Here is a 27,562-nt window from a genome sequence, read left to right on the forward strand (position 1 = left end):
TGATGATTTCATACAATTTATTTACTACACCGGATATACACAAACTGTAGAGTGCCGTAAATACCATGGCAAAATTGTTATAAATATACAGTATATTATTCGTAAACACAGATGTAAAGTTGTAATGCTTGGTTTAGGCTAACTCATGAATAATATAACATTTTGAAATTAGCAGTACAACGTCTATCCATAAATTATAGTAATGGGGGAAATAGTAAAACATTCTAAAGACACATTATAAAACAAGAGAATGATATCTAAAATTAAAGAAATATATAAGAAAAACTAAAATCAACGTTACATTTAATTAAAACCTACACCTCAACAAATTTTTCTTCCATTTAAAAACATATTTTAAGTTATTATGTATCTTAAATACCAATACTTAATTTAAAACTTTGCTCAAACGTCAGAGTGTCCTGAGGTCTAGTGTAAGGTATAGGAGCGAATGAATTAATCTACACGTTTCTTACTATTGGTAAAAGACTAGTACACTAATTAAAACTATAATTATGATTTAATCATGTTATTAAAATATATAAGAATTTAAACAAACCGAATATTACATATAATGAATATTCCCATGACATATCATGAATCGAATTTATTTATTAATTATACTTTACAAATCGATTTTAATAATATTGGTACTAATTTATATGAAACCGTATTTGTAATAACAAGTTTTGCAAGAATAAATTGAAACAAATTCATTGTACATTTGTTCTGTAGAACAATAAAGTATATTTAGAAACCTTTTCCATTCATCCTGTACCGTATGGACGAAACCCATGGGGTTGGATACCGCTGAGGTCGTAGTAATGAATACTCGATTTGTAAAGTTTACTTCCATGTTTAATGGCGGCAAATAAACATAAAACACCATTTCTAGATGTTAAAAATAAAATAATATATATTTCCACGTTGCTGTTAAATAGAGTGATAATGAACTAAATTATTCATTATTCTTTATTATATTAAATGGTTTATTATTCAAAACTTTAAAATTGACTTCCCTTCACGTAGATGTGGACTCACAAGAGCGGACGTCAGCAACTTGGCTCGATATTGCACCTGTAGTTGGAAAAAGTGAAGATTATTAAACTACAAGTCCAAAAGCACTCGAAGTTGTAATCAGAGACTCGAAGTTGATATCAGAGACTCGGTTGAACTCGCCTACAACAAAATCACGACGTATTAGCCATTTACCGTGACAACTTAAGATAAATGACAACGTGATCTCGTCAGAAGGAAATCACCACACTATTATCCATATTAATCTTCAAAATAAACAGCAACAAAAGTACGTCACTTTACTATTTACAAATTTACTTTTGAACATTCAAAATTAGATGTCTCGCTTGAAAGGGCTAATTTATAATACGAAAATATAAATTTTACCTACGGACATGGCGCACGACATGTTGCTTGGCAGCAGGAATGGCAAACTACAAAGTTAACGAGAGACAAAACTAAAACGCGTGCCAATTAGGTTATTAATCAACCAAGAATTTAGTTCCAAGAACATCGGATGTAACTTACATTAACCAGTAACGAGTAACAGGGTTGGGAAAAAACGTACTTTATACAATGCAACTAAATAACGGTACAATCCTACCGTAACGTGGCGGTGGAGTGGCAGAGAGGGATTAATAGCCCTAACTCCGCCTCTTTAATAAAGGCATTTTTCATTCATATTCCTTTATTCAATCCTAAAACCACTTTTTGCCACTCTTCATGTTTAACTCTAGTTATTTAACAATATTCTAACAATATTACAGATTTAATGTTACAATCTACTTTTACTACTCCCTAATTAGGATTCAATTTCCTAATTATTTGCAACCTACATGACAAAAACCCATACTACAAAGCAAACTAGTAGAAATTAATTCATTTGAAACACAGTTATAATTAATCCCATTCAATTTAACCGGGATCACCAAACAGCGCACTTATTCTCCGGATTCATAGCATCCCCAGGGCCACACTGGAACACCTTACTAAACTCCGGGAAGTTCTTCATGACTCCGTTAACTCTAAACTCTTCCGGCGAATGTGGGTCTGTAGTGATAACAATTCCGAGAGCCCCAGGGCGATACCGCGTGCACCAGAGGTTGGCAGTACTGATCATAAACAGCTGATCGTTGCTGTATTGTTCCAAGTTTGGCAACCCTGGTTCCGGTTCCATCAGCTGATCTGCCATCCGATGGTACGCAAGATAGGCCAACTTGAATCCACCGTTGTCTGCCACGTTTTCTCCCTGTGTGTTGATGCCGTTCAGCTGTAACATATGGGGACTAGTATAAGTCACAGCTAAAAATCGATACCTACATAATCAGGTATTATTTTTGTTAATAATTTCTACCTTAAAGCAAGCTTAAGTCGATGTTGAAATTATCTCGTCGCGTCAGAAGTACCCACGACCGTTCTCGTTAACTGTCAGCATTACCATTGAGACATACGAATTTGTCTGTTATGTTTAACAAGTAAGATCAGATATTACACAGCCATATTCTAATAAGAAAATAAATGGTGAGTTATTGTTGAATATTTAAATTTTGAACTATTTGCCTGTTGTATATTAGTGTTGATACAGCGAAGACGATGATAGAATAGGTATTAAACACCGAACGTCCAAGATTGTGAGATAGGGCAAGATCTAAACTTGAGACACATAATGCACACCAGATTAGAGACAAATGCGTGCCCTTGAGAGATTCCAATCAAATGAGAGCCTCTTCTAAGATGTAAGATTGAAATTGTCTGTAAAATTCGTAAAGAAATGTTGAGCTTCCTTTAAAGTGCACCACAACTATTAGATGAGAGGGGCACCATCAGGATAGTCTCTTCCTAAACTACTCTATCGTTTTCTCTTCTCCCAGGCGATTGCAAATAATCAATGATGATTTTATATAAGCAATTCTGGTCTATAGGAAAAACGAATCCTGTCTGAATTAGGAAATTCTATTGGTTGAAATTAACAGCCTAATATTGTCTAACTAGGTTGTATTAGAAAAAGAAGGATGAAATCTTCCTAATTTCTTATATTAGCTACGAAAAATTAATATTAGGCGTATAAAAATAATACCATTAAAATACTGCATTAAAGGGCATCCATGTTTAGTAATATTGCGTAGAAACATTAACGTTATTGCTAATAAGAGTGGTCTTCTTATGAGATTAAGAAAATTACATTTCGGGAATCAATATTTAATCTTTGCTTCAAGTGAAAGTTCCTAAAACGGAATAGCTAAATCCTACATTAATACAATAAAAAATGGCGCTATGGCACTAAACTTCTAGTTTACATTATAGATTTAATAGTATCAAACCTGAAACCAAACAGCAAGGCACATTTTAACAACGATGCCAAATGACATTGAAAATTCCAGAACAACGATCCCCGCGCACAAAAGCATTCAATGCTGTACATGCTGTTTATTGTGGGATTTGTATCGCAGTAGTGAATGTCCATCCGTTCCATGATTATATCCTTATAATTAAGAGTCTGCCTTATTGCGGCTTCACAGGCGCACGTCCTAGACGAATCTCTTTAGTTTTTTTTTTATGTGTACAGTGTCTTCTCGTAAAAAAAACCTTAAATACTGGCTGTAGTGAAGTGGCCTTGAACTTTACCCATAGACCACATAAGACTAAAAGAAGTAGCATAAGTAAATACGACGTGAAACCAAGAAACTCGCGCGCCTACAACAAGATGGCGGTAGCCGGCGATGAGTAATCCTAGTGGCGCGCGTCAGACCAGCCTTCCTCGATCAGCTGTGTGAACAGAGGAGAAATAGTTAGAATTCCCTACAATGGGTTATTTGTCTATGTCTATCAAATACATCTCATTATTGATAAGAGTAACGTTAAATTACTATAGCACAGTTAAATTATCACGAAGTTAAATTATGAATATATTATTTTACAATTTTATTTTATTTATGTCGCAAAAATTACAATGTCACTATATTACTAAATAACATCAATAAAGCGAACGAAATAAACTTGTTCAATGAATCTTTACAAATAACAGAAAACAAGTTTACTCGATTGATGGTGTTTTAAGACCACCTGTAGAGTATGTATTGCAATCAAATAAATTGAAATGCATAAATATTTAAACGTATATTTAGGACTATTAAAAGTTTAGATATAGAATTACAAAATCCAAATCATCAAACTAATTGGAAATATTTTTGGATGATTTTTCAAAGATTTTTGTTCGAAAGTCCTTCTTTTAGGCCTAAGCATTTTATTTATCTTAATTCGGATTTTATCCTAAAGCTACAAAATATATTTAAAATTAAGACAAATAAATGGCAAATCAATATTTTCATTGGAAAGAGATACTAGGTTCCTTAGTTTTATCATAAACAATCAAAATATTTTGGAAATGTATTGTGAATATGTTAATTTTGTTGATGTGACATCTCTTAATATACTTGTTTACACATGTTAATAAATGCAAAAACTTTATTTCACATAAGATTTTTGTAAAATTTAAGTTTCATGAATTCTTACAGGACGAAGTTTCCTGCTTAATACCTTAGTTGATTTCCCATAAACCCTAGAAGTGTTTGATATTACATCATTTAGCTTATTAAAGTGTAAGTATGACCTAATATGTTGCTTAGATATTGTAAAATATACACGTCAGACAGTTGTACTCTCTGACTACAAATTCCTCCGTTTTTAAACTCACATGCCAAAAACAAAACAAATATAGCAAGTGACTAACCTTTTCATATCTCCTTTAAAAACGCATATATGAGTTTTGCCTTTATTTGACTATATAAAATATTACTATTTACTGTTTGGATAGCACCAATAATGTCCTTGACTCTCCAGCTTTTTCCATGCAAAGTTTCAAAATGTTATCTTAATTCTAAATAGGCTACATCATGAGTAATTTGACAAGCATTGACATTTTGCACTATTCTGAACGTAATTTGGAGTTTCTTGCCTGCAACAAGATGGCGGACATGGCTTCAACTGCTGTAATGCCAGTAATAGAGGCTTCATTTCAAACACTTTAACTAGCTTTTGTCATTTAATTATGAGAGGCAAAATACTTTTGAATAATTGATAAAGTGGAACAGAGTTCGAGGGTGTTTCTTGATAATCAATAAAAATACCGGAAGTGAAACATTTTATAATTAAAGTTTCTTAATATATAGGTTCGCAAAATACATAAAATGACGTTTAAATTAAAAAATTGCTTAAATCTTTGAAAAAAATGTTATTCAAATCGAGAAAATTATTTATTTTATTATTTATGTACTTTGTAAAATTGTCACTTCTACATACTGCCAAGATGTTAAGTGGTCGTTATACGTGTGACATCTAGAAAAAAATACTTCGTGCCCGTCCTAATTGAATTTAAGAAAAATATTTAATTAATGTACTACTGTCGTATATAGGAGATTACAAGTTCAAACACCTACTTCATTAATCAAAGTAAATTATTCGTCCTTTACATTTAGAGGGAATTTTTTATAGGTTATAATTGTTTGAATACGAGAAATCACTTAGCATAATATGCTGACCAAAACACCTTTTGTGGTATCTAAAAGTACATATATCTCAAGAAAGAATAAAGGAAGTTAAAAACGAATTGTCACATTGTCTTCGATGTAAAAAAACATATAAATCGTGTATCTAAATACCACCTTTACGCTTAAAAAGTTGTCCAATTTAAATATGAAGGATCCAAGATGACTGCAAAAAACGTGAACTTAATCGCAATGAAGTACTTACTTATCAATCAACAATGATCAACGGTCTGACCAGTGTCTACATCAAATTTAAGGCAGTGCAGAATTTCAAACTAATCCTGAATATAATATGTTATAAAACCAGAACCAATCGCAGCGGTTTCAGTAGTTTACTTACGTTTAATTGAGTCTGACTGTCTTTGTAGCTGGCGTATTGGTCTATTATACACATCTTCTTCTTATTGAAATTCTCCTTACTTTCCTTCCCCCACCATTCGTTAAGGTCACCCTTGTAATCAAACTGGCTGCCCTGCAATAAAGAGACCATATTGTAAACTTCATAATCCTTGCATTTATAATTCATGACGCTACGACGTATATATTTTCTACAGGCAACTTCCGAAATACACCAATCTTCAAAAATAATCCTCACACTGTTGCATTGAGAAATTCATCTCATGGCAGGACTTCATGAAAATTATTTTTGAAATTATGGATGTAAATATCTTGTAGTACTTTCAGTGACACAATAAAATATAATACCACAATATGTATTATTGCCGATTAGCACGGAAAATTTTGCACTACAACTAAAAACTAATATAAAACTGTACCAAACGTAGTCTAATCTTACTTCCAATAAAATCCCCAACTTACATCTCGTACATTATAATCAAAGCTGATTATGACTTAGGCCACTTGGAAGATTTAAAAAAGTTGAAGTAATGGGATTTTATGAAAAATATTTTTAATTAATCGGGTTGGTAGTTAGCTTTCATTATTTATCAAACTCATCTTATTTGACTTATTCTTTTTCTTAGGCCTTCACTTTATTTATTACTTTTCGTTTATGTCTTGATATTTAAATAAAAAAACTATGTTTTTTATTATTGCTTCATTTTATTTTCTATTTCACACATGATTCATTTACTTTGTTTTAGAAAAAGTGCAATCATGAGGACTTCCTGCCTGTATTAATATGTCAGTTCAGTACATACTTTCTTAACGTGTTACATTTTAACCTTACAAAAACAAGATAACTTAACTGCAAGATCCACGTTATATGGTCACAAAATTGAGAATAAATAGACAAAGAAAGACCTAAATTCCGTGTGAAAACTTTACAAAACAAATATTTGGCACCCATTTTAATTAAATTAGAGCAAACAAAATAATTGAATTAGTATAAAAAAACAGTTGCATATTTACTCTACAGTACTAAATGAAAGTTAACGTGTTTAATTTGTGACGTGTAGCCTTAAATCTTATATTTTAACCTATTTACAAAATGTGATTAAATTGGTTATATCTAACACTCTTCATTTATATGTTCAATGTGATATGTAAATTATGGGGAAATTACACGTATAAAAACATATCATGAACAAGAATAAACATATTTAATGAAATAACTTACAAATTATGAATAGCTTACTTTGTATACTTACAGGGATCAATAATGTCAACTAGCATTGTTGGTTGTATGTGGATACAAAACTTGAATCATATACTTCATTAACACTCTGCCAATTATTAAAAGTAGCCTTTGAACTGGTAACATTTTTTGAAACGTTCACATACCGAAACGAAACTGTATTTGAGCTATCTGTGAAAAATTGTAGATATAAAAGATAGCTCAAATATATTAAATCACACAAGTTTTGTTTAGTAGTTAAGACCTATATTTAGAGTCAGAAGGACAAAAATGGGGTTTCTTGCAACAAAATCTAAATTTATTTTTTGACAAAACAACCTTCACTCTTCGGACTACACCTTCATCAGTGATCGGCCGTGCACTCAACGAACGATCAGAGCTGCTATACCCTATTTATTATTAAATATTTATCAAAAAAAGGCCTAAATACACAGTTTGTTCCACAATCTGACATTTACCTCATCATCAAAGCCATGCGTAAACTCGTGACCGATAGTAAACCCTATCGTAGCGTAGCTCACATACTGAGGAACCCGAGCGCTGAAGAACGGCTGCTGGAGAATTCCAGCTGGAATTTCTGGAACAAGCATATATCGGCTTTATTATTGCTGCCATTAATTTCGCCTCTGCATATAATGTACGACTCCAAGGATTATTCAATCAGTTAATGACTGAAGTAATTCACACACAATGAAAACAGCATATGTTTGTTGTATCAATATCCTTGAGTAAACGTTTTGCCTATCCTCAAAAGAGAAGGTTTTTATTTTTATTACTCATAGTTAAGAAGTGTAGAATAATAACAGTAATCACACCGTGTATACCTCATTCTGAAGACTTTGATTAAAGAATGGAAACTGAGAAATATTAATATAAATATATATTATAAATAAATATATGTATTTTTATATATATATATATATATATATATATATATATATATAATAATACATTCTCACTTTGTCAAAGTGGTGTTTCCTGTGAGTGCTCACGATAAGCTTTTAATCGCGCTTCGCTTTCCTCTTGTGGTTAGTTTTGTAAGGCGCATTTTACTTTTAACTAAGCATAAACGCTTATTCTGTTATGTATTATTTGAAAGCTTCTCTTCGTGTTCTACCCATTTCAAACAGAATAGTATACTAGTAAAATAATAAATAATAATATACCCAGTGGTTACATAAGAGTTTGTTCTCATGAGCAAGAATCTAATGGTGTTTAAAGTTGTTGATCACAACTCCGACGCGTAACTACTCAAACAGCCATAGACAACGTCATTTCCAAACATCGCAGTGCCCGTGGGTAACACAGCAATCTCAGGCCACTATGGCCAAGAGGCTATGATTAATGGAAAGATAATTGAAATTGAGTCCAAAATACCAAAACAGTAAGAGACCTAAGGCCTGAAAACATCGCTCTTCTCAACACGTTCCTCTCCAAAGAAAAATGGAATTTTCCAAATTTACCTCAATCCATAGCAAAGCAAATTAACACATTTTACAATTTTCTGATTTTCACCTAAATATATGCTGTCCTACAAAAATCATCAGAGTTTGTTCTAAAAGGGCAAACAAGTGCATCACTATAAGTCTATTGATTTCTATAAAGAAAACACAAATATTTCTCCGAAAAAAATACCTCTAACAAAAAATTTAAATCTTTTACAATAAGTATTGAAAACCCTAAGAAAAAGTAATCCAAGCAGTGAAAACATATGATGTCTGTAAATCTATAATTACTCCAAAAAGTGTTCTTAAAACTTTTGGAGCATCATCAACAATAAAGTAAAATCTAGGTTAAATTGAGAGTGATTAAAAGGAGGTGAATTTACAGGACGATCTCAGTTCCACAACCAACTACAAGCCTGTCTCAACTTTACCAATTTTGAGTAAGGTCTATGAAAAAATAATTTTGACAAGAATGCTGCAGTATTTGGATAAACAAACCAACTTCCAGATGAACAGTTTGGGTTCAGGAATAGTAAATCGACTAAAGACGCTGTTGTGAGTCTCGTCGACTTGGTTGTCGTATTATAAAATCTAAATACTACCCTAGTTGCGTTTCTTGACTTATCAAAGACATTCGACTGTCTTTACCACAAAACTCTGCTCGAAAAACTGAAATAACATGGCATCCGAGGCGTGACATTCTTTTGTTAAATAGTTTCTGAGTGACAGAACTCAAGTTGTTAAAATCTCAAATAAATTTTCAAATCCAATCCAGTTCAGCTATGAGGTCCCGCAGAAATCAATTCTGTTTCTCATTATGTCAATGACGTTGGGACATCACTAGTGAATGGAAAAGTCGTGCAGTATGCTGATGATACGGCTCTCTGTTTCAATAGAAAATTAAAATCTATTTGGAAGAACAGACTTTTGTTAAAATTAATAATTATGTTTAGCATTTTAACAGCCACAATCTTAAAGCAAACACATCCAAATCCAATGTCATGAACTTTGTTCTGCTACAGATGTTAGCAGATTCAATTCTGGAAGAAGTCTACATCACTAAATTCCTTGGCATACACCTGGAATTACTACATTGACTATGTTTAGGCCACATTATACTCAGGCATTTATATTTTTAGGTTTTTAGCCAAGTATTACATAACTCAGGTTGTGATAACGGCGGATTATGGCTTAATTTACCCCCACCTTGCCAAAGAAGTGGTATTGTGGGTAACTGTGACTAACAGTTGACGAGAGTGTACAAATTTTACAATCAAACGACTCGAATAATCTCTCATTTGAATTTCAGAGAGTCTTCTAAAGAAACCTTAAACAAACTTCGGCTGTTTACTCTGCCAAGTCTCTATATTTATAAAATAACTCTTTAATGTTTTCTACATGTACCATGACTATTGGCCAAGACATTTATTCGTACGAGACAAGAGGCAGAGGAACCTACCGAACTGGTAAACACAGAACGGTAGTTTATGAATACCTGCTCTCTCAGACAGGTTTTCGCTTAATCAACATGCTGTTGTACCGAATGACGATAACACAGGGGGGTGGTGACTTCTCATAAGTTTACTCATAAGTTCAATTTAATTTACTAAAACTTACAAGCACCACTTTTAGATGGTAAATTAAATGTATGTATTGCCACGTTGCTGCCAATTAGAGTATAAGAACTAAAAATGTATATCTGCTAGGTGGGCCTAAAATATCCAATGTTCTATGGAATTATGCCTACGATGTTTTACTTTATAAAACATTAAGATTTCACTTCCCTTCGCAATATGTAGAGTCACAAACCGGGTGTCGGCGTCTTGGCACGAGACATTGAAGCTGTAGTCTAAGAACGGTTATTTCTAGTCGCTAGTTACTAGAAGAGGTGTCCAAGTTATGGAAGTGGTAGCCAACTCCTCAAATAATACGTGAGAGACGTGAAACACATAAGTACGTGAACTACGTGAACTCGCGGACAAAGCGCGCGAGGTCTGATCGGTCACGTAGTTGGGTTGCTACTAAGGGTTAGAAGAAAATATTCATACGCGTGCCAATTAGGTAGTTACTCCGCCCAATAATTTAGTTCCGGAACATAATAATACTAAATTATACTGGCTGACTAGGTTGTGAAATTTACATTATATGAAATATAATTAACTAATTAACGGTACACTGTCCAATGGGATAAAGAATGGCGTAGCACCCTTTGTACTAAAACTCCATTGAAACGCTTTTTAACGTCACAAGCATGTTATAATGTTACCGAGTTTTTGACTGGAAGATCACTCAATCAAAAGATTGACTTCGGGGTTGTAGATGGAAAATGGATGAAGAATTTTCATGAACACATGCAACATGAATGCTGAATTGTATGTTTGAGTGTGATCATGATGTGATGAGAATATACATAATGTTAACTCTGAACTATATTTTTGCTATACATGTAAATCACGTTTCCGTAATAAATATTTATCAATTGATTTTGATGTGCGCGCGATCACAATTTTTTGTGTATGTGTGTGTGTGTGTGTGGTCTACTGGCTGATTGTATTTCAATTTTAAATGGTCATTCTTAGTGTTCCTGGTAATATATAGGCCTATCCTTATTTCAAATATCCCTCCCGGCTACTCCCCACTGGTCTCTGAAGTTGCGAAAAATCCCATTTTGGTCTCTTCAGAAAAAGTGTATTACTTGGAAGAGTCTGTTAAATTTAATCTAATATTCTGTGTACTCATTGTTTATGACAACACAGCTATATTTTTTATTAATTTAACCATCGTTTGTGAAGCCGTTGCTAACTGTTAATGAAACCACTGCAGTGATGTAAAGTTTACTTTGAACATGTTTTTAAAATACAGAATATTTATTTACTAATGTATTTCTTGCTGATATTTCTTCCATTTTTGAGGCCAATAGTGTGGAACTCCATTAATGTATTCCTTCTGTTTTTAATAACATTTCACTGGATACGATGTTAGCAAAACTTCAGTTCGATAGAGTAATAGAAAGTGCTTTAATTTAATTCATGTATTTTAATGTCATGACGATAAACACGAAAAGAGAGTTTGCAAGCTTATAGTAAGAATTCAAAATACAGGGCACTAAAAAAACGAATATTTAATAATTTCAACTATACAAAAGGTTGGACTTTTGGAAAACTCCCTATAAATAGTTTAACATTTTAACGTTTTCACGCATCAATGTAAATTATTGTGTTGTGTCAGCAGTGGTTCTTTTTTCCTGAAAGAGATAATCAGAAATTCAAATTAGAAGACTCTTAGTATAGTTCATATTTTTTATGACAACTAGTTTATAAAAAATATAAACATCAAAAATTGTTCTGCATATGAAATCTTGGTTTTGTTTCGATACCCAACTAAAATAGCATATACGTGATTTCATATTCGTAATTAATAGCATATCTTGTTTTGCCTTGCTATTTTATCACAAAATAATTAACAGGGCTGCAGTATATTAAGAGGCCACCACCACAATAGATTCATATTTATGATTTTATCTAAACTATATAAAAAATGTTGGCACAAATTACGATATATAAAACCTATCTGTTGTGTGTACATACAAACTGTAACAACAAAAACAGTTTAACATTTAGATACTTTTTATTAATTTTAATGAGACACTATGATTCATTGTGGTAGTGGCCTTTTATTAAACTTCAGCAATTACCATGTTTGAATGAAACAACCAGCGTATTATACTAGTCAGATTAAAGGCTGCCTATGGATTAAACTACCTCAGCTGTAAAAGTTATAAATTGAACAAACATTACACAATTATTTTGAGATATACGCATGAAACGCATAGAACTTATAATTTTTGTAAGTTTAATGAATATATCGATTCTTTAGTTTGGTATAGATATATAAGTTGGTTAAGTTATAATTACGAAAATAATGGAAGTAGATACAAAAAAATATTGATGAGTCCATTGAATGTTCTAAACCTAGGTTATTTAGCGTGAAGTATCAGTGCATTTTTCTGTAAGAATATCATCATAATCATGGATGAATACTGCCTACTTACGAATTGAGTTCTCCATAGGGTTATAGAAGGCGTTTACCATAGTGACAGTACCATGCGACCTCCAGTCTGTCCTGTTTACCTCCTCTCGCAGTTGGCGGAATTTGTAGTCGTTGGCCCAACGAGACAGATCGATCAACGCTTCGAAGTACTGGTCTTTGTCAATGTCCAGCTGGGAAACAAAACTCTTAGAGCACAGTTGACAAAACATCACATTTCCAATCCGTACTCCGATTTTTACATCTTTAAAGAGTTAAAAGTTGCATTTTCTATTGTGTGAGAAATGGGAAAATCCAGATAATTATATATAAAAAAGAATTATTCGTTCATTAATTTTATTGTTTTATATATATCAGCTCACAGTTCACAAAACATCACATTTCCAATCCGCAATCTCATTTTTACATCTTTAAAGGGTTAAAAAGTTGCATTTTCTATTCTGTGAGAAATGGGAAAATCCAGATAGTTATATAAAAAAGAATTATTCGTTCATTAATTTTATTGTTTTATATATATCAGTTCACAGTTCACAAAACATCACATTTCCAATCCGCAATCTCATTTTTACATCTTTAAAGGGTTAAAAAGTTGCATTTTCTATTCTGTGATAAATGGGGAAATCCAGACAACTATATCAAAAAAGATTATTAGTTCATTAATTTTATTGTTTTATATATATATATATATATATATATATATATATATATACATATGCAATCCTAATAGCATGCCAGTTTATAACGTATTATAACTGTAAAAAAATATTTAATGAATTTAAGGATAAACAGAGTTAAAAATTTACTTGTCGTTGATAAGTTTCTGTGCTGCTTACGGTTTCACTATAATAATTATTTATTAAATCCACTTTTCATAGGAGTCGTTTTAAACTCGATAATTGTAACTTCTCATAAATATTTTCTGGTGAAATTTAACATTATTGTGTGTTATAATTCGCAAAATACAATTTTAAGCAATTTTTTATCTTATAATACCGACAGCTGAACTTTATTGACAGCCATTATCACGTCGCATGGTTAAATTCGAGTTGGTAAAAAGTTGGTAATGGATGATGTCAATTGTTATTCCACTCACTTTTACTTTTTTAAATTGTAAACTACGTAAAAATAATGTCCCTATTTGTGATTTATTGTATTATGAATTAGATTATATTCCATTCAAAATGCCTTTAAAATCTTACACTCAATTGATCAGTTATGAGTCAGACGCTGAGCAGTGCAGACCGGTTTGCCTGGCGCTCCCGCTCTCCTTTGTGCAGTGAATCATGCCTATATTCTACGTGTTTAAATGCTTTAGCACCTTATTATGTGACTTATTGTTACCCTTATATTATCTGCCACTGCCGATTATTCAATTTAGTGTATTTTTAAAATCATGCTCTGTTTGCAAAAAAGGTACCGGTCAACCTAGCATAAAAGTTGTTGCTCGGACTGCAAGAAACTATGCCATACATCATGTGTTAGTTTAACTAAAGAAGATGTTGGCTATATAACTAATGAGAAGCAAATTTGGCGCTGTCCATCTTGTGCTGTGATTAGAAAGAAAAGTACGTCTTGTGAGTCACCTTGTGGCCCGGAGTCTGATATAGAACAGCTTTATCTGGCATGCTAAAAAAGCACAATGAAGCTTCCGATGTCCGTGAGTGAATTAAATTTGAAATTAACAAATCGTTTGAGCTTGTTACTGAAAAATTATGAACAAAACAACGTAATCAAAAGTAAAAGTGCAAAGTTAACTTAGTTCTTTCTACTTATTGAAGATTTAAGGATGAAAAATATCCAGATTCAAAGGAAAGTTACTAATTTTGAGCTCAGGATTGAGGACAATAAACAATATATGTGCAGCAACACATTCGAGATTCAAGGGATGCCTGAAAGCAACAACGAAGACGTGTACAAAGTTGTGAAAAAGGTTGGCGTTGCTCTCGATATAAACAATTCCAGAGAAGCTATCGACGTCTGCCGTTGGTTACGCTTCGACCACTGCTACTTCCGTCTACGTGAACGAGAGTCTCAGTCCTACCAAGAGGAAACTACTGGTTGCTGCTCAATCAGTGAAACAGAAAAAGAATTATTCATATTTATGGGTAAGAAACGGCAAAATACTCCTGAGGAAGGCTCAGGTTCGTATGTTCGAAATGTAAAAACTTTATAGCTGTAGCTGTTACTTAGAAAAGCATAAAGTAAGAAACACAAACAGAGAGATGGACAGAAAATAAAAATTAAGTTTTCTCAGACATTTATTTATAGGGACCTTTATTGCCATTATTGTTAGTGTGTTTAACTATTTGCCGAAGTTTTGCTCCCTATTTTAGGATCTTATTATATGTTCTAAAGGGTTAAAGTAAGTAAAGCGATAGAGATATAGATATGTAGAATCACTTAGCACTATTATGGAGGGTACACTCAAACTAACAGTGGCACGCAGGAAAATACGGGTTATCTAGAGTAGTCTCTATCAACAAACTATGCTACCTATTATCTGTCTATTGCTTACCCCTTTATAGTATTCTTCAATTTTGTTCATATCATTTAGCTCATCAGGATAACCAATATGTTGAACAACTTGAGAGGCCTTGTACACCGCTCGTTTTCTGCAAATTTGTAAATCATCTTGTGAGTTGTGCATTAGTGGTTTGGATTTAATTAATCTGTACTAAAGCTGTAAAATATTAACTAGCCAATAAATTTGAAGAAAAAATCCATTGGCATTACTTATAATGCCATAAGATTTATCAGATAGCGTTGTTGGTTTTAGAAATGTATGTTATTGCAAGTACGACAGCACATCTCATCAGCGTAATGCATGTACAGAACATAGTAACTAAAGAGCAACGGGCCTGTGATAGTGCCTCATGGACCACCTTTAAAAATATATGTTTTTTTTTATTATTGGCCGAATTTTGCATGATATATATGAAGCACACACATAAAGCTATACATATTGCTGGATTTTTTTTCCTAATCTTGCTCTTAAATGTCATGGGTGATTTCTTCAATATTAAAGTATAATACGTTGGTCATATTTGAGGATACCATCTCGAAAGTCTTATCCAGCTAATTACTTACTTGGTTTCTTCATCCATCCAGTCCAGTTCTTGAATGTTACGGACGATTTCTTCACGTATCATATTGGTCATATTCAGAGCTGCCTTTTTTGAGGTCTCATCAAAGTATCTCTCGACGTAGAGTGAAGAAAGAGCCAGTGAAAGGCTAAAAAGGATGAATCAGCTGAGTTAACAATAATTTCTTTATTTTAGAATTTATTCGGTTGACCATTTGCAATGGTCCAACGTCAATCTCAAAAACAACTATTTGGGAAGGCCATTATATATTTTACGTTAGGAAATACAGATCTACATAATGCTATTACTTGAGCATCAGTTTGTAAAACGATGATTTCAGGTCAATTCGATTAGAATTGTTCAAACATTGAAGGTTATGTTACATACTGACCTCGAAGCGACTCCGATACATTCCTTCCACCGTGGCTCTCGCGCAGCTTCAGTCGCTCGGCTATATTTTATATTCCTATTCCTCATCTGGGTGGTCAGAATTTCCGTCATACTACTAGCTGCTCGCCACATAATGTAGTTGGCAATTACTCTGGCCAAAGTAACAAATAGATTAATTATTTTTAAACTGTATATAAGTGTATAAGTTGTATACAGTATATTCTGTTGTATAAGTGGCAATAGCCTAATTTAATTTAATTTCAATAAACATCTAATGGCAAAAAGTACTTGCTCCGCCGGGACTCGAACCCGGATCTCTCACTTGCAATGTGAATGTGCTACCATTACACCACAGAGCCCTTACTTTTTCGATTTTTCGATTCCATTATTTTGAATTTTGCTTGTTCTTTCACATATGTCTTTAAATAACCAAACTAACATATGATCGGAAGACCAATATATATAAATTTTTAATTTATTTAAATTTTAGTTAATAAATTCGGAATAATAATTACATAATAATTATTCTGATACTTTCAAATTTATGGTTAAAATTCCCTTACATTAATTTTTACAAATTCGTACAATTAACAGTTTTACATTTATTGAAAAAATGTGTTTTTCATTGATTTTGAATCATAATCGCATTATTCGTTAATATTAAAAAAAAACACTTCTAGATTAAGAATAAAGTCTTCTAAAACTTATTTTACATATTAACTAAAAACTTCAAATAAAAACAACAATAAATGCACTACATACTGTATTTGACAAAGACTTTGACCATTAATATTCCAAAGTAAGACGTAGCTGTATTTGCCAAAATAAATTATTTCATTCATGTAAATTATTTATTTTCACTCTACATAATATTTCACTACTTCTCATTTTGTACATTATAGGTGTGTAATACTATATTAAACAAGTTTATAAACACAGATAACGTGTTGAAACAAAATATAATATTTTGCTACTATTACACTACACAAATACTCAACTAACCAAAGTCAGGATTGTCCAAAATGTCCTGCAGTGGCTAATATTTTCTTAACGATTACAAATAACGCAATAAAACTTTATACATCATAACTACACTTAAAATCTACTTTTTAAAGTAACTATCAGTTTTGAAACACTGCTATTTTATTTTCAAAACTTACATTTATTAAATTATCCAATATACTTCCTTTACTTTGCAAATTGATAAAAAGTCAGAAACTGCTAAGAATTGAACATCGGTTAACCCGAAAACGCCTTTTTGATCGATAAAACCAAGATGGTTCTAGAACACACCTCGTACAAGCACATATTAAAACTTATACAACATACAATCTTTAACTTGCAGCTTGATCTTTTAACAGAGTTAAAATAATCACTTCGAAACTACAGAAAACTGAAAATCTGTCAACCCGAACATGCCTTCTCGATCCATAAAATCTAGATGGTTCCAGAACACACCTCGTACAAACACGTATTAAAACTTACTCATCAGAGTACTTCTGTAGGAACACCTCAAGATTCTTGAGGAACTCCACTTCATTGACGATAATCAGCTCGTTTTTTCTGAGCTGCACAGACGCTGGCATCATACTTTCCAGAAGTGCTGTCCAGTTTACCCAGCCAAACTCTGCCATCAGATCTTCCAGCCCGTAGGGGTTGTACATGCGTTCAGAGTCCCGCCTTTGTTCTTGAGGTACTGTTATCTAGAAAATATAGTACTATTAAGTGAGATTGTTTCAGTTGTGCTTCAGTTGATTAGATTACTGAATTTGGGGGTATTTTCGTAAAATAACTAGAAGTTAAGGATTATCGATTTTACGAATATTCTCAATTAATTATGATTTGCTTTTCCGGACATTTGCCATCGTTCAGTAAAACAAGAAATCAGTAACACTACGTTTCGACATCTGCAATCTGATCTCTTCTTCAGGTGAATAACTAACCTAATACATAATTACAAACTAGGTTAAAATAGGTTTTCTTCACAATCCTTCCAACTTCAAAAATAACCTTCAAACAAAGAATTATAACTCATTCAAACCTTAAAAATTTGAGGAAACCTTTCTTTAAATCTACCTATGTTATTATTACCACCGAGTGTGATCACCATATAAACTGTCCACCACATATCAACTCATCCTTTGGCGATTCATTTTATACTAAAAAAAAGTTATTGTCAATTGTGCACTCCGTATTATAGATTTGTTTTAGGCATTACTTTATGTTCTCAGCAATATTATCAGTAATGGATGTTTAACGTATTATCACGAATAAATAATATACAGTGTAATAAGTTTCGGTTTGAAACTGATGTCTAGTAACACCTCTACAAAACTAAATAAATAAAACTAAAAACTATAAATGACTAAAAATGTCAAATATCAGGGAAACCTATTTACTGTGTGTCACGTCATTATTCGGAAAGAATTATAAGCAGTCGTAACTTTGTATATCTATCACACAATATTACAGGCAAACGCTACTATCGTTAACAAATGTACGAATTTCCCTTATTAACATACCAACTGACCGGTCTGAGTCGGATAAAACTCTGCAAACACCATTGAAGTCCATGAAGCTAATTTATTTCAATGACATGTAGAGTGTCTTCGGGCCCTCGAGCTTCTCGCCAAAAGTATCTCCTTCCCATGGATAAGAGTTTAAAAAGAATGTTTTTTCCTGCGTGCCTGTCTGTGTGTGTGTGTGTGTGTGTGTGTGTGTGTGTGTGTGTGTGTGTGTGTGTGTGTGTGTGTGTGTGTGTGTGTGTGTGTGTGTGTGTGTGTGTGTGTGTGTGTGTGTGTGTGTGTGTGTGTGTGTGTGTGTGTGTGTGTGTGTGTGTGTGTGTGTGTGTGTGTGTGTGTGTGTGTGTGTGTGTGTGTGTGTGTGTGTGTGTGTGTGTGTGTGTGTGTGTGTGTGTGTGTGTGTGTGTGTGTGTGTGTGTGTGTGTGTGTGTGTGTGTGTGTGTGTGTGTGTGTGTGTGTGTGTGTGTGTGTGTGTGTGTGTGTGTGTGTGTGTGTGTGTGTGTGTGTGTGTGTCAGAAGTCAGAAGTCAGAAGTCAGAAGTCAGAAACACTTTATTCAGTAATGGTTTGCATTTTTACATTATTTAAATTCCCAAGCGTCGCGTAGGACGCGTGCGGGATATCATATTGCACATCGTAAATATCGCTTTATATTAATATTGGCAGTCCAAACAGTGTCACTTAACCATTTCTAAATAATTTTCACAGATACACAACATTCTGTAGGCAGTTAAAAGTCTCATCAGAATTCATTAATAATCATTATGTTAAATAAATAAACATCCATTACAGTGCTATACCAATTTCAAAAAATACAGACAAAAATATTTACGACAAAAAATAATATAATAAATAATAAATATATACATTTAATGCATCTAACAAATTATGTAAACAAACCATACTTCAACAAACCCCAAAGTATACTCCCCTCCCAACCACGCACTGATACTACTGTACTCCAAATTTTACTTACTTTTTAAACATAATAAATATCAATAACTAAAGCTATGTACATGTAAATAAATATAGTAAAAAACAACACATATTACATTGATTGAAACGGTTGTGGAGGCTGAGTTCACATAAAAGTTAAATAAATATAATTAATATCAACATAGCAACTAAAAAAATATATGGTTGGGAATAAAATAATAGTATAGCAATAAATAACAATAAAAAACAATAAATAACAAATACAACAACAACAATAATAATATTAAATAACAATAAATAACAAATACAACAATAATAATAATATTAAATAAAAATAAATACTATAAATAACAAATACAACAACAATAACAATAATATTAAACAACAAATTAAATGTTCTTTATATAAAAAACAATATTAAAAATAAATAATGTACAGATTTTGAATAACTATCTTTAAGGCAGTTCCAGGCAGTGTGTGTGTGTGTGTGTGTGTGTGTGTGTGTGTGTGTGTGTGTGTGTGTGTGTGTGTGTGTGTGTGTGTGTGTGTGTGTGTGTGTGTGTGTGTGTGTGTGTGTGTGTGTGTGTGTGTGTGTGTGTGTGTGTGTGTGTGTGTGTGTGTGTGTGTGTGTGTGGTGTGTGTGTGTGTGTGTGTGTGTGTGTGTGTGTGTGTGTGTGTGTGTGTGTGTGTGTGTGTGTGTGTGTGTGTGTGTGTGTGTGTGTGTGTGTGTGTGTGTTGTGTGTGTGTGTGTGTGTGTGTGTGTGTGTGTGTGTGTGTGTGTGTGTGTGTGTGTGTGTGTGTGTAGAATCCCTATTATTTGCTGGTGATAAAATGTTTTTGCATGCACGCCTTTTCATGTGGGCTCAATTATTTATAGCATATTGGCTCTCTAACGTCACTTATGACAATATCTTCCATCCATTTATTTATCTCCAGTTAAATATTGAATTTCCTATTCAGCCTCTGTATGTACTAGTCTAACATTGGTGAGTGCTTTGATATAAAATGACACTGTTTAACTTACCTTTGCTAGCTCTATCTCGAACATCAAACTCTCGTTGAGTTTCACTTTTGCCAGTCGTCTATCTGCCCCGTACATCTCCGCTATGTCCACCATGTAACTGTAGTAGGCCTGGACTATGGGATCGTTCAGTCCCTTGACTAGAAACTCCCGTGGCAGTCCCAAGCCGGCCTGGTCAATCTGTATAAATATATTGGCATTAAAAAATGTGCTAGTTTCAATTCTTTTCAAATAACTTTTATCTTATTATTTCAGCGATTCCAATTAGCTACTTACTTTCAAAACGAGCTCAATAATTTGAAGTTCAACATTGATAATGGAACATTTGAAACCAGTCCAGGATTAAAGATGATTACCACAATGGTGTGTCTCAAACAATTAAACACAACGTTTCAAAAAGAAAGATTTGCTCTCTTCTTCGGCTATTAAACACTAAGTAAATGATTAATCAGACATTTAGGGGTTTGAACTCTGTTATAACGTGGGCATCGAACTTTGATTGTTTTAAATTATTGATTCGTATTTAGCTTCTGGTAAATGATACTTTGCAATTTTATTTGTGGTGGTGGAATTGGTTTAAACATACTCAGTTTATTGCTTTCGAACCTCTAATCTTTACTAACCTCACACTTCACGATTTCCAAATTAAAGATGAGAGCAGACACCAGTGTTTCCGTGTGTCTAGCAATCGAGTTGTGTTTTATATAAAATAAAATTGTCTGTCATTTTTATTTTCACTAAAGAGTATTTGTCATCCACTCATGTTTCATATTTTTATTAGTTAGCATACAACATCAAGTTTCATGCTTAACGGACTTCAATGTTATGTTCAAAACTATACTCTATAAACATCATAGGAAAACCATTGAAAATACTAAAGTTATTCTCGCTTTAAAAATTTGGACTGTAAAATATCACTTCAAATTTCAACTCATCTGTATCTGATAGTTCGAGCTAATCAAAGCTAAAGGTTTTAAACGGAAAATAACACACCAAGCGATGCTTTATTTTCAAAAATTCAAAAATACTACAGCCGTTTCTATTAGTTCTTTCACCCTTGAAACTCTAGGACTTTATATTCCTTTGTGTACTTCATGTAAAATTAATGACAAAAGAAGGATAAGCTCGTCTTTCCTTCTCATGTATTATCATCCTTAGCTATGGCAATACACACAAAAACACACCTTGATGACACGTTTGCTGGTATTCTTGGCATCAATGGATACGGATATCTGGAAGAGACTTCCGCCACCGATAGAGAGGTTTCTCAGTCGTATTTCAGTGTCCAGAAAGCTCCAGCCAAACTCGCTCCAGTTTCCCAGTACCGGCCAGCCTCCAGCAGCTGCCAGCCTGGAGACCGCTGGACTTACTCCTCTGGCATCTATCTTGTCTAATCACGGAGAATTATTCATTATTTGGTGTTATTTATTCCAGTATTCCAGTCTACAAGATTATTATATTTTAATAAACATATTTATATAACTAATTTTTCATAAAAATATTTCATTATACAGTAGCTGCAAATGTAGATAAATAAAACAGTTATACACGCTAGTCAATAAATTCGTCGCAATTTAGTGTACATTTACCTTCATCTAAACAGAGATAAAACAAATGTTTCATTGTCTGGTATGGGTAAGGTTCATCAGGTCTTGACTCTTCGAAAACTATAGCCTTCAACTGATCTTCCAGTATATCATTTACTTGGCTAGACGAAGAGTTTTCTATCTGAAATCATTATACCAAAACTATTAAGTAATAGGTACCAAATGTCTAATTCATAGGTTTTGATATCCAAACTATCAGATGTATATTATCTGAAAAACAACTGAAATATTATAGATGCTGGAAACGTGCAAATTTGGCGTTGATTATAACTTTCAAGCATTATCGTAACATATAGATCTATGACAATGATATAAATCTAATGTGATGAAGGAAGTCTTTTTTAAATTCGTAGATTAAACTTATCATTCAAAGGACGTAAACAATCATTTACACCTTGTGTTACTCGTATTTTATGACATTTCCAAGATAATTGCGAGAGCCTCCGTTATTATAAAATATGAAACCTCAGCACGTGCTTACAGTCGTGGCAGGCATTTAATAATCGCATGCGCTTTTCTTCAAACTAAATATTATATGAAATGTAAATCCAATTAACCCTAGGCCTTTTTTTGATTGATTAATTGGTCACTGTTCCGTTGAACAAATGAGATCATCTATAATCTGTTGTATAGCATAAATTAACCAAAACCGACATAATATTTATCAGAACAGCAAATATTTTTATAATAAAATACTATATGTTTCATTACTGAAATTAAAGTCAATGATTGAATAGGTGAAATTATTCCAGAGGGTGTTTTTCGAACTACCACTAATATTTGAGTAGGACTACTTACGGGGTCGCACATCGGCCGCATATCAAAGGAGCAGCCCCGCTCGTCGTTGGTTGACTCGGTTATCTCATTCTACGCGATAGTCGCCGTACGAACTTACAAGGCCATGGTCACCTTATCGGTGGACCATGACAAAATTCAACTGGACGAACGTAGTCTGAGTTTAATAAGTTAATTTTTTTATATAAAAGTTTAAAATGATTAACGTGTATAATCTATTTAAATTTAATGAAAATAATAGTAGGTTTAAGCTTGACAGTTTATAATAAAAACATAGTTTAAGATAATTCAATAATATACATATAAAACTGCGTATTAAATCTTTTTAACGATAGCTTACAAACGGGACGTACCATATCATCTCGGAGTTCTGCGGATTCCAGGAATTTCCCGCAAGCAAATTTGTAGAAGTCATCGCAGGGCCTAACAGACGGATCCATGTAGTTCAGGATTCTATCGGCTGGCAAAAAGCAATGAAACGCTTGTTGTAATAATTGTGTTGTATATATTTATAAAGTTTATATAGTATATACATAAATGTTTCAATTTTGATTAAACACATACACTTTAACGAACTCTGTTTGTGACACATTATTTTATCCTAAATTTGTTTTTGCAAACTTTACTTAAAAAGCTATACGAAAGATAAGTTTTAGTTTATTTTATGTTATTTTATCATATATGGTTTCTGTCCTAGGTAGAATTGTGTAACTATTTGATCTTGACATAATATTTATTTTTCCAGCTTTTCTTTGCGAGCCAAGTTCATGAGTATAGAGAGCGATGATGGAATAAAATCGTAGGTCCTCATGATGTCTGTAATGTTAGTATTTAATGTTATTGCACTTTACTAGTAATTTAAAGTTCCTTTGTGCTTTACGTCTACTTTGCATGTCCAACAGGACACAAAAAAATACCCTCCTTATTGAATACTCAACAGGGCCCTCATAAAATCATGTCATGTCCGGTGATAACTCTTGGTATAAAAGTCCTATGGAATTAAACTTCATAAATAGGTTCCTCTTATTCTAAGAAAGAAATCGGTTATCGTGTTTTTACAGTTAATTTTATAGCAATCAACTCCTCAATATATTACTTATTTCTTGTTTCAACACATACACATATTTCAGAATAAATATTTTACCTATTTGTATTCTTAACATATTCTTTTAAAATACCTTTATACCTATAAAGTATAAATATTCATATACATTTTATTTATATTCAAAAGCATGTATGTATGTGTATATATATATATATATATATATATATATATATATATATATATATACATGACATATGGGTCGATAAAATTGGTTACCTGTATATATTTTATTTGTACTTAAAAGTGTGTGTGTTTTTGTGTGACATGACCAATTGGTTGCTAAATTGGTTGCTAATATATGCTTCTTAAATATAGGCTCGATAGTTCGTAAATAGTGGTTCCTTAGACAATAGTACAATTTTATCTTCTAAAACAGCGGATCAAGAATTACTTACCAGTTTTCTTACAGTCATCTGTTTTGCATATGGGTCGGATTGATTCACCTGAAAATTATAATAGCTCTCTGTAACATCATTCTGAACTATATGACTTGCCGATATACTCAGTCGTTTATTCACTTACTGTAGTATTGTGCACCTCAAATTAATTTTGAACAGTGAAATTCAGACAATTATTGGTTGCAATTTGTTATTGGTTGATCAAAAGTTTAAATAATAAATTCCAAAAATAAAATAAATACGAAATTAAAATAAAATAATTATAAAATAACAATGAAAAAAAATAATAATAATAATAAGTTAGTTGACTTGTGTCACCAGATTACAAAATAAAAATGTAAGCTTAATATGTTTTTGAAAACTGTAAAACGTTTTTGTAAACATAATTGAATAGGACAAATATAATATACTTTGTGTCCATCAGATAATCTCCTTAGTTGTTTCTGAAGGTTTATGATTACTACAATTACTAGAGTATTAATATTAAACACACGTGTTTTTAAATTTCTTTCCCGAATATGACACCATGTTGTAAAAACATCAAAATTAAATTAATCTAACATTATTTTACTGAGCACCCTGAACCTGTTGTTTCACATCTCCATAAGAGAGTAGAATTTATTGATTTAAAATAACATTGAAATTTTTATTTGACTCAACGCAAAGAAAACATTTTACTCCGATATATATATCGAAGTTAAAGAAAACATTAACTTCAAAAAAATAATACGAAAGGCGTGAGAAGTTGCGGGTAGCTGCTTGTATTTAAATAAATCCAAAACAATATCACCAATGAGTATTTAGTGACCATTTTAGGAGAATTAAATCCACAAAATATAGCTCCTTTTGATATTTTAACTAGTCAGTACAACTATGTTCATTTACTATAACGTACAAGTTTTATTTTTGTTTTAGTTATGATAGAAACTGTTGTTCACCACACGGAGCAAACACATCTTTAGGATCGCATTTCCGATCGGCTTTACCTCGTTCGTAATACACGGTTGCGCATTAAAAACAACCGCTTTTACTGCTAGTAATGAAAACTACTAATTTATAATATTATGTACTAGAGGTATAGAGTATTGCGCCTTTCTCATATGAAAAGTAACAGATTTGTGACGGCTACTGAAACGGAATGTTCAACTCAGCATGTTAGATTCCACACGATCAGTTAGATGCCATTGTTCCGAAAAATATCGCTAAATTCCTTAATTTTCAGGTAATAACTCCCTGACCGTTACGGGTCATACAGTTAGAAGATAATCAGTAACCATGCTGGTTGAAGGAGGTGGTGATCTTTTCACTTAAAAGAGACAAAGATGACGGCACTCTTCGAGTGTTGCAGGAGGGTAAATCAAAGACTATAGCTAAACGTAAATGTTGCATTAAGATTTTTGGAACTCAATCTCGAACGTTGAAAATTCTTATATAGCAGAAAAATAGAAAAAGAAAAGAGAATAAAATAAAAATTGGAGAGGTATTTCACAGTTGACGCCGTTGTTTTACAGCTAACCAGAAAATTCTGAAGATGATACAAATACAAACCAACAAATTTCAGTCCTCTAAAAAGCCTTACTTAAACAAAGGCATAAACATTAATGGCAATGCTAACTCCACGATAAATCTTACCTTTCAAATAAAAATATTAGGTCATTAAGAGTGCATTGCTGTAGGCCTAAGCAGTATTATGTTATAGGATAGATTGAGTTTGATTATTTTGAGGTATCTGTGTCATTTAATTAAAGGTTATTTTGAGGTATCTGTGTCATTTACTTAAAGTTAACTTATAAGTTTTGTGTTGTTTTAAGTTTGTAATATCATTTTCTTTGTACGTAAAATACGATTGCGCACGAAAAACAACCTCTTTTGCTCCTATTGATGACCATTGCTATTTAAATATTTTTTAAGATTGAACTCATAAAAACTGTATCAAGATTGTCGAATGTTGAACATGATTTTTGTACAAATTCTTACAAGAAATATTCTTATTATTCATTTCTATCATTCTGCCAGATTGTAGTTTAAAACTAAATACATTTTCTTAACTAGAGAAAAAAAATCCTCCGGTTGTTTACTCTTTTACAAACTTTTTCCGTGTTTCACTTAAGATGTCCTATACAAAATCTTAAATATAAAACATGTTCGCTGATTTGGCCCCAAAGCCCACCCAACTTTTTAATTTTAAGAGTCAGAAGTTTTTATCAGTGGAAGGGTGTGAAGTACTGCCCAGTTATAATTATTAAATAAAAAATCATTATCAATAAATCAATGCCACCGGTAACCCTAAAAACTACAATCATACGGTAGTTACTCTAGCTAGTTCTGTACTCTCCCTTTGATTTATTGGTCAGTATCTTTATCAGTTAAATATAGTACATAATAACCTAATGTGCTCAAATGAATAGACAACTGTTACTCGCACTTGCTGAAACATTCATTCACGTTTGTTTACAGTACTTAAAATTTACTTTCCAAAAATATAAAAATATTATGTATTATAATAAATATATTAATATGTATTAATACATTTTTGTGTGTGTGTGCATTATAAGTACAATCCGTACAATAAGAATATGTAATGATTTACTTACATGAACCAAAGATAAATAATATTACGAGGAAAGTCCAACCATTGGGTGACATGTTGCCAGTGTACAAAGACAACTATTGTTGTATGTATCAGTCAGCTAGCATTCTCTCTGACACATCACTGAAGGACTATTAAGTTGTAGGCATTGGTTATTTACAGCCAATGTTGAAATTGCAAGTAAAATCTTTGATTATTAAATAGACATTTGCACATCAGCTGTTGATTGTGTAAAATTTTGATTTATTTACTGTACATTAATTTAACGTTCTGCAATAAATGCCATAATTTACTGAGTACATTTTACAGCCACTCTTTCCGTGAAATTGAAAGACTATTTTAGCACTTCTTTGACTTTTATTTACAACTGCAATTTTCCATATATTCGGAACTACGAACTAACTCGTATTCAAAAATAAAAAAGAACTACATATCAATGGGGAGTTAGAAAACTCTTTATGGAAATAAT

General features: G+C 32.5%; 1 protein-coding gene across 2 annotated transcripts; it reads right to left on the minus strand.

Moving 5' to 3' along the window:
- On the minus strand, window positions 1-27,243 carry LOC124354294 (neprilysin-2-like). Of its 2 annotated transcripts, none has more exons than XM_046804635.1 (14): window positions 27,098-27,243; window positions 24,501-24,548; window positions 23,354-23,460; window positions 22,188-22,326; window positions 21,783-21,988; window positions 20,602-20,778; window positions 17,606-17,823; window positions 16,122-16,271; window positions 15,735-15,878; window positions 15,163-15,259; window positions 12,652-12,820; window positions 7,614-7,732; window positions 5,899-6,030; window positions 1-2,284 (listed from the first exon to the last, which is right to left on the minus strand). In XM_046804635.1, the coding sequence occupies exons 1-14, from the start codon at window positions 27,147-27,149 to the stop codon at window positions 1,940-1,942; spliced, it is 2,103 nt and encodes a 700-aa protein (XP_046660591.1). In that variant the 5' UTR covers window positions 27,150-27,243; the 3' UTR covers window positions 1-1,939. The 2 variants fall into 2 exon arrangements, with proteins under 2 accessions (XP_046660591.1, XP_046660590.1); XM_046804634.1 differs by having other exon boundaries at window positions 15,735-15,884.
- Between the last annotated feature and the right edge of the window lie 319 nt (window positions 27,244-27,562).

Source organism: Homalodisca vitripennis, chromosome 2, assembly GCF_021130785.1.
Source record: "Homalodisca vitripennis isolate AUS2020 chromosome 2, UT_GWSS_2.1, whole genome shotgun sequence".
Classification (NCBI taxonomy): domain Eukaryota; kingdom Metazoa; phylum Arthropoda; class Insecta; order Hemiptera; family Cicadellidae; genus Homalodisca; species Homalodisca vitripennis.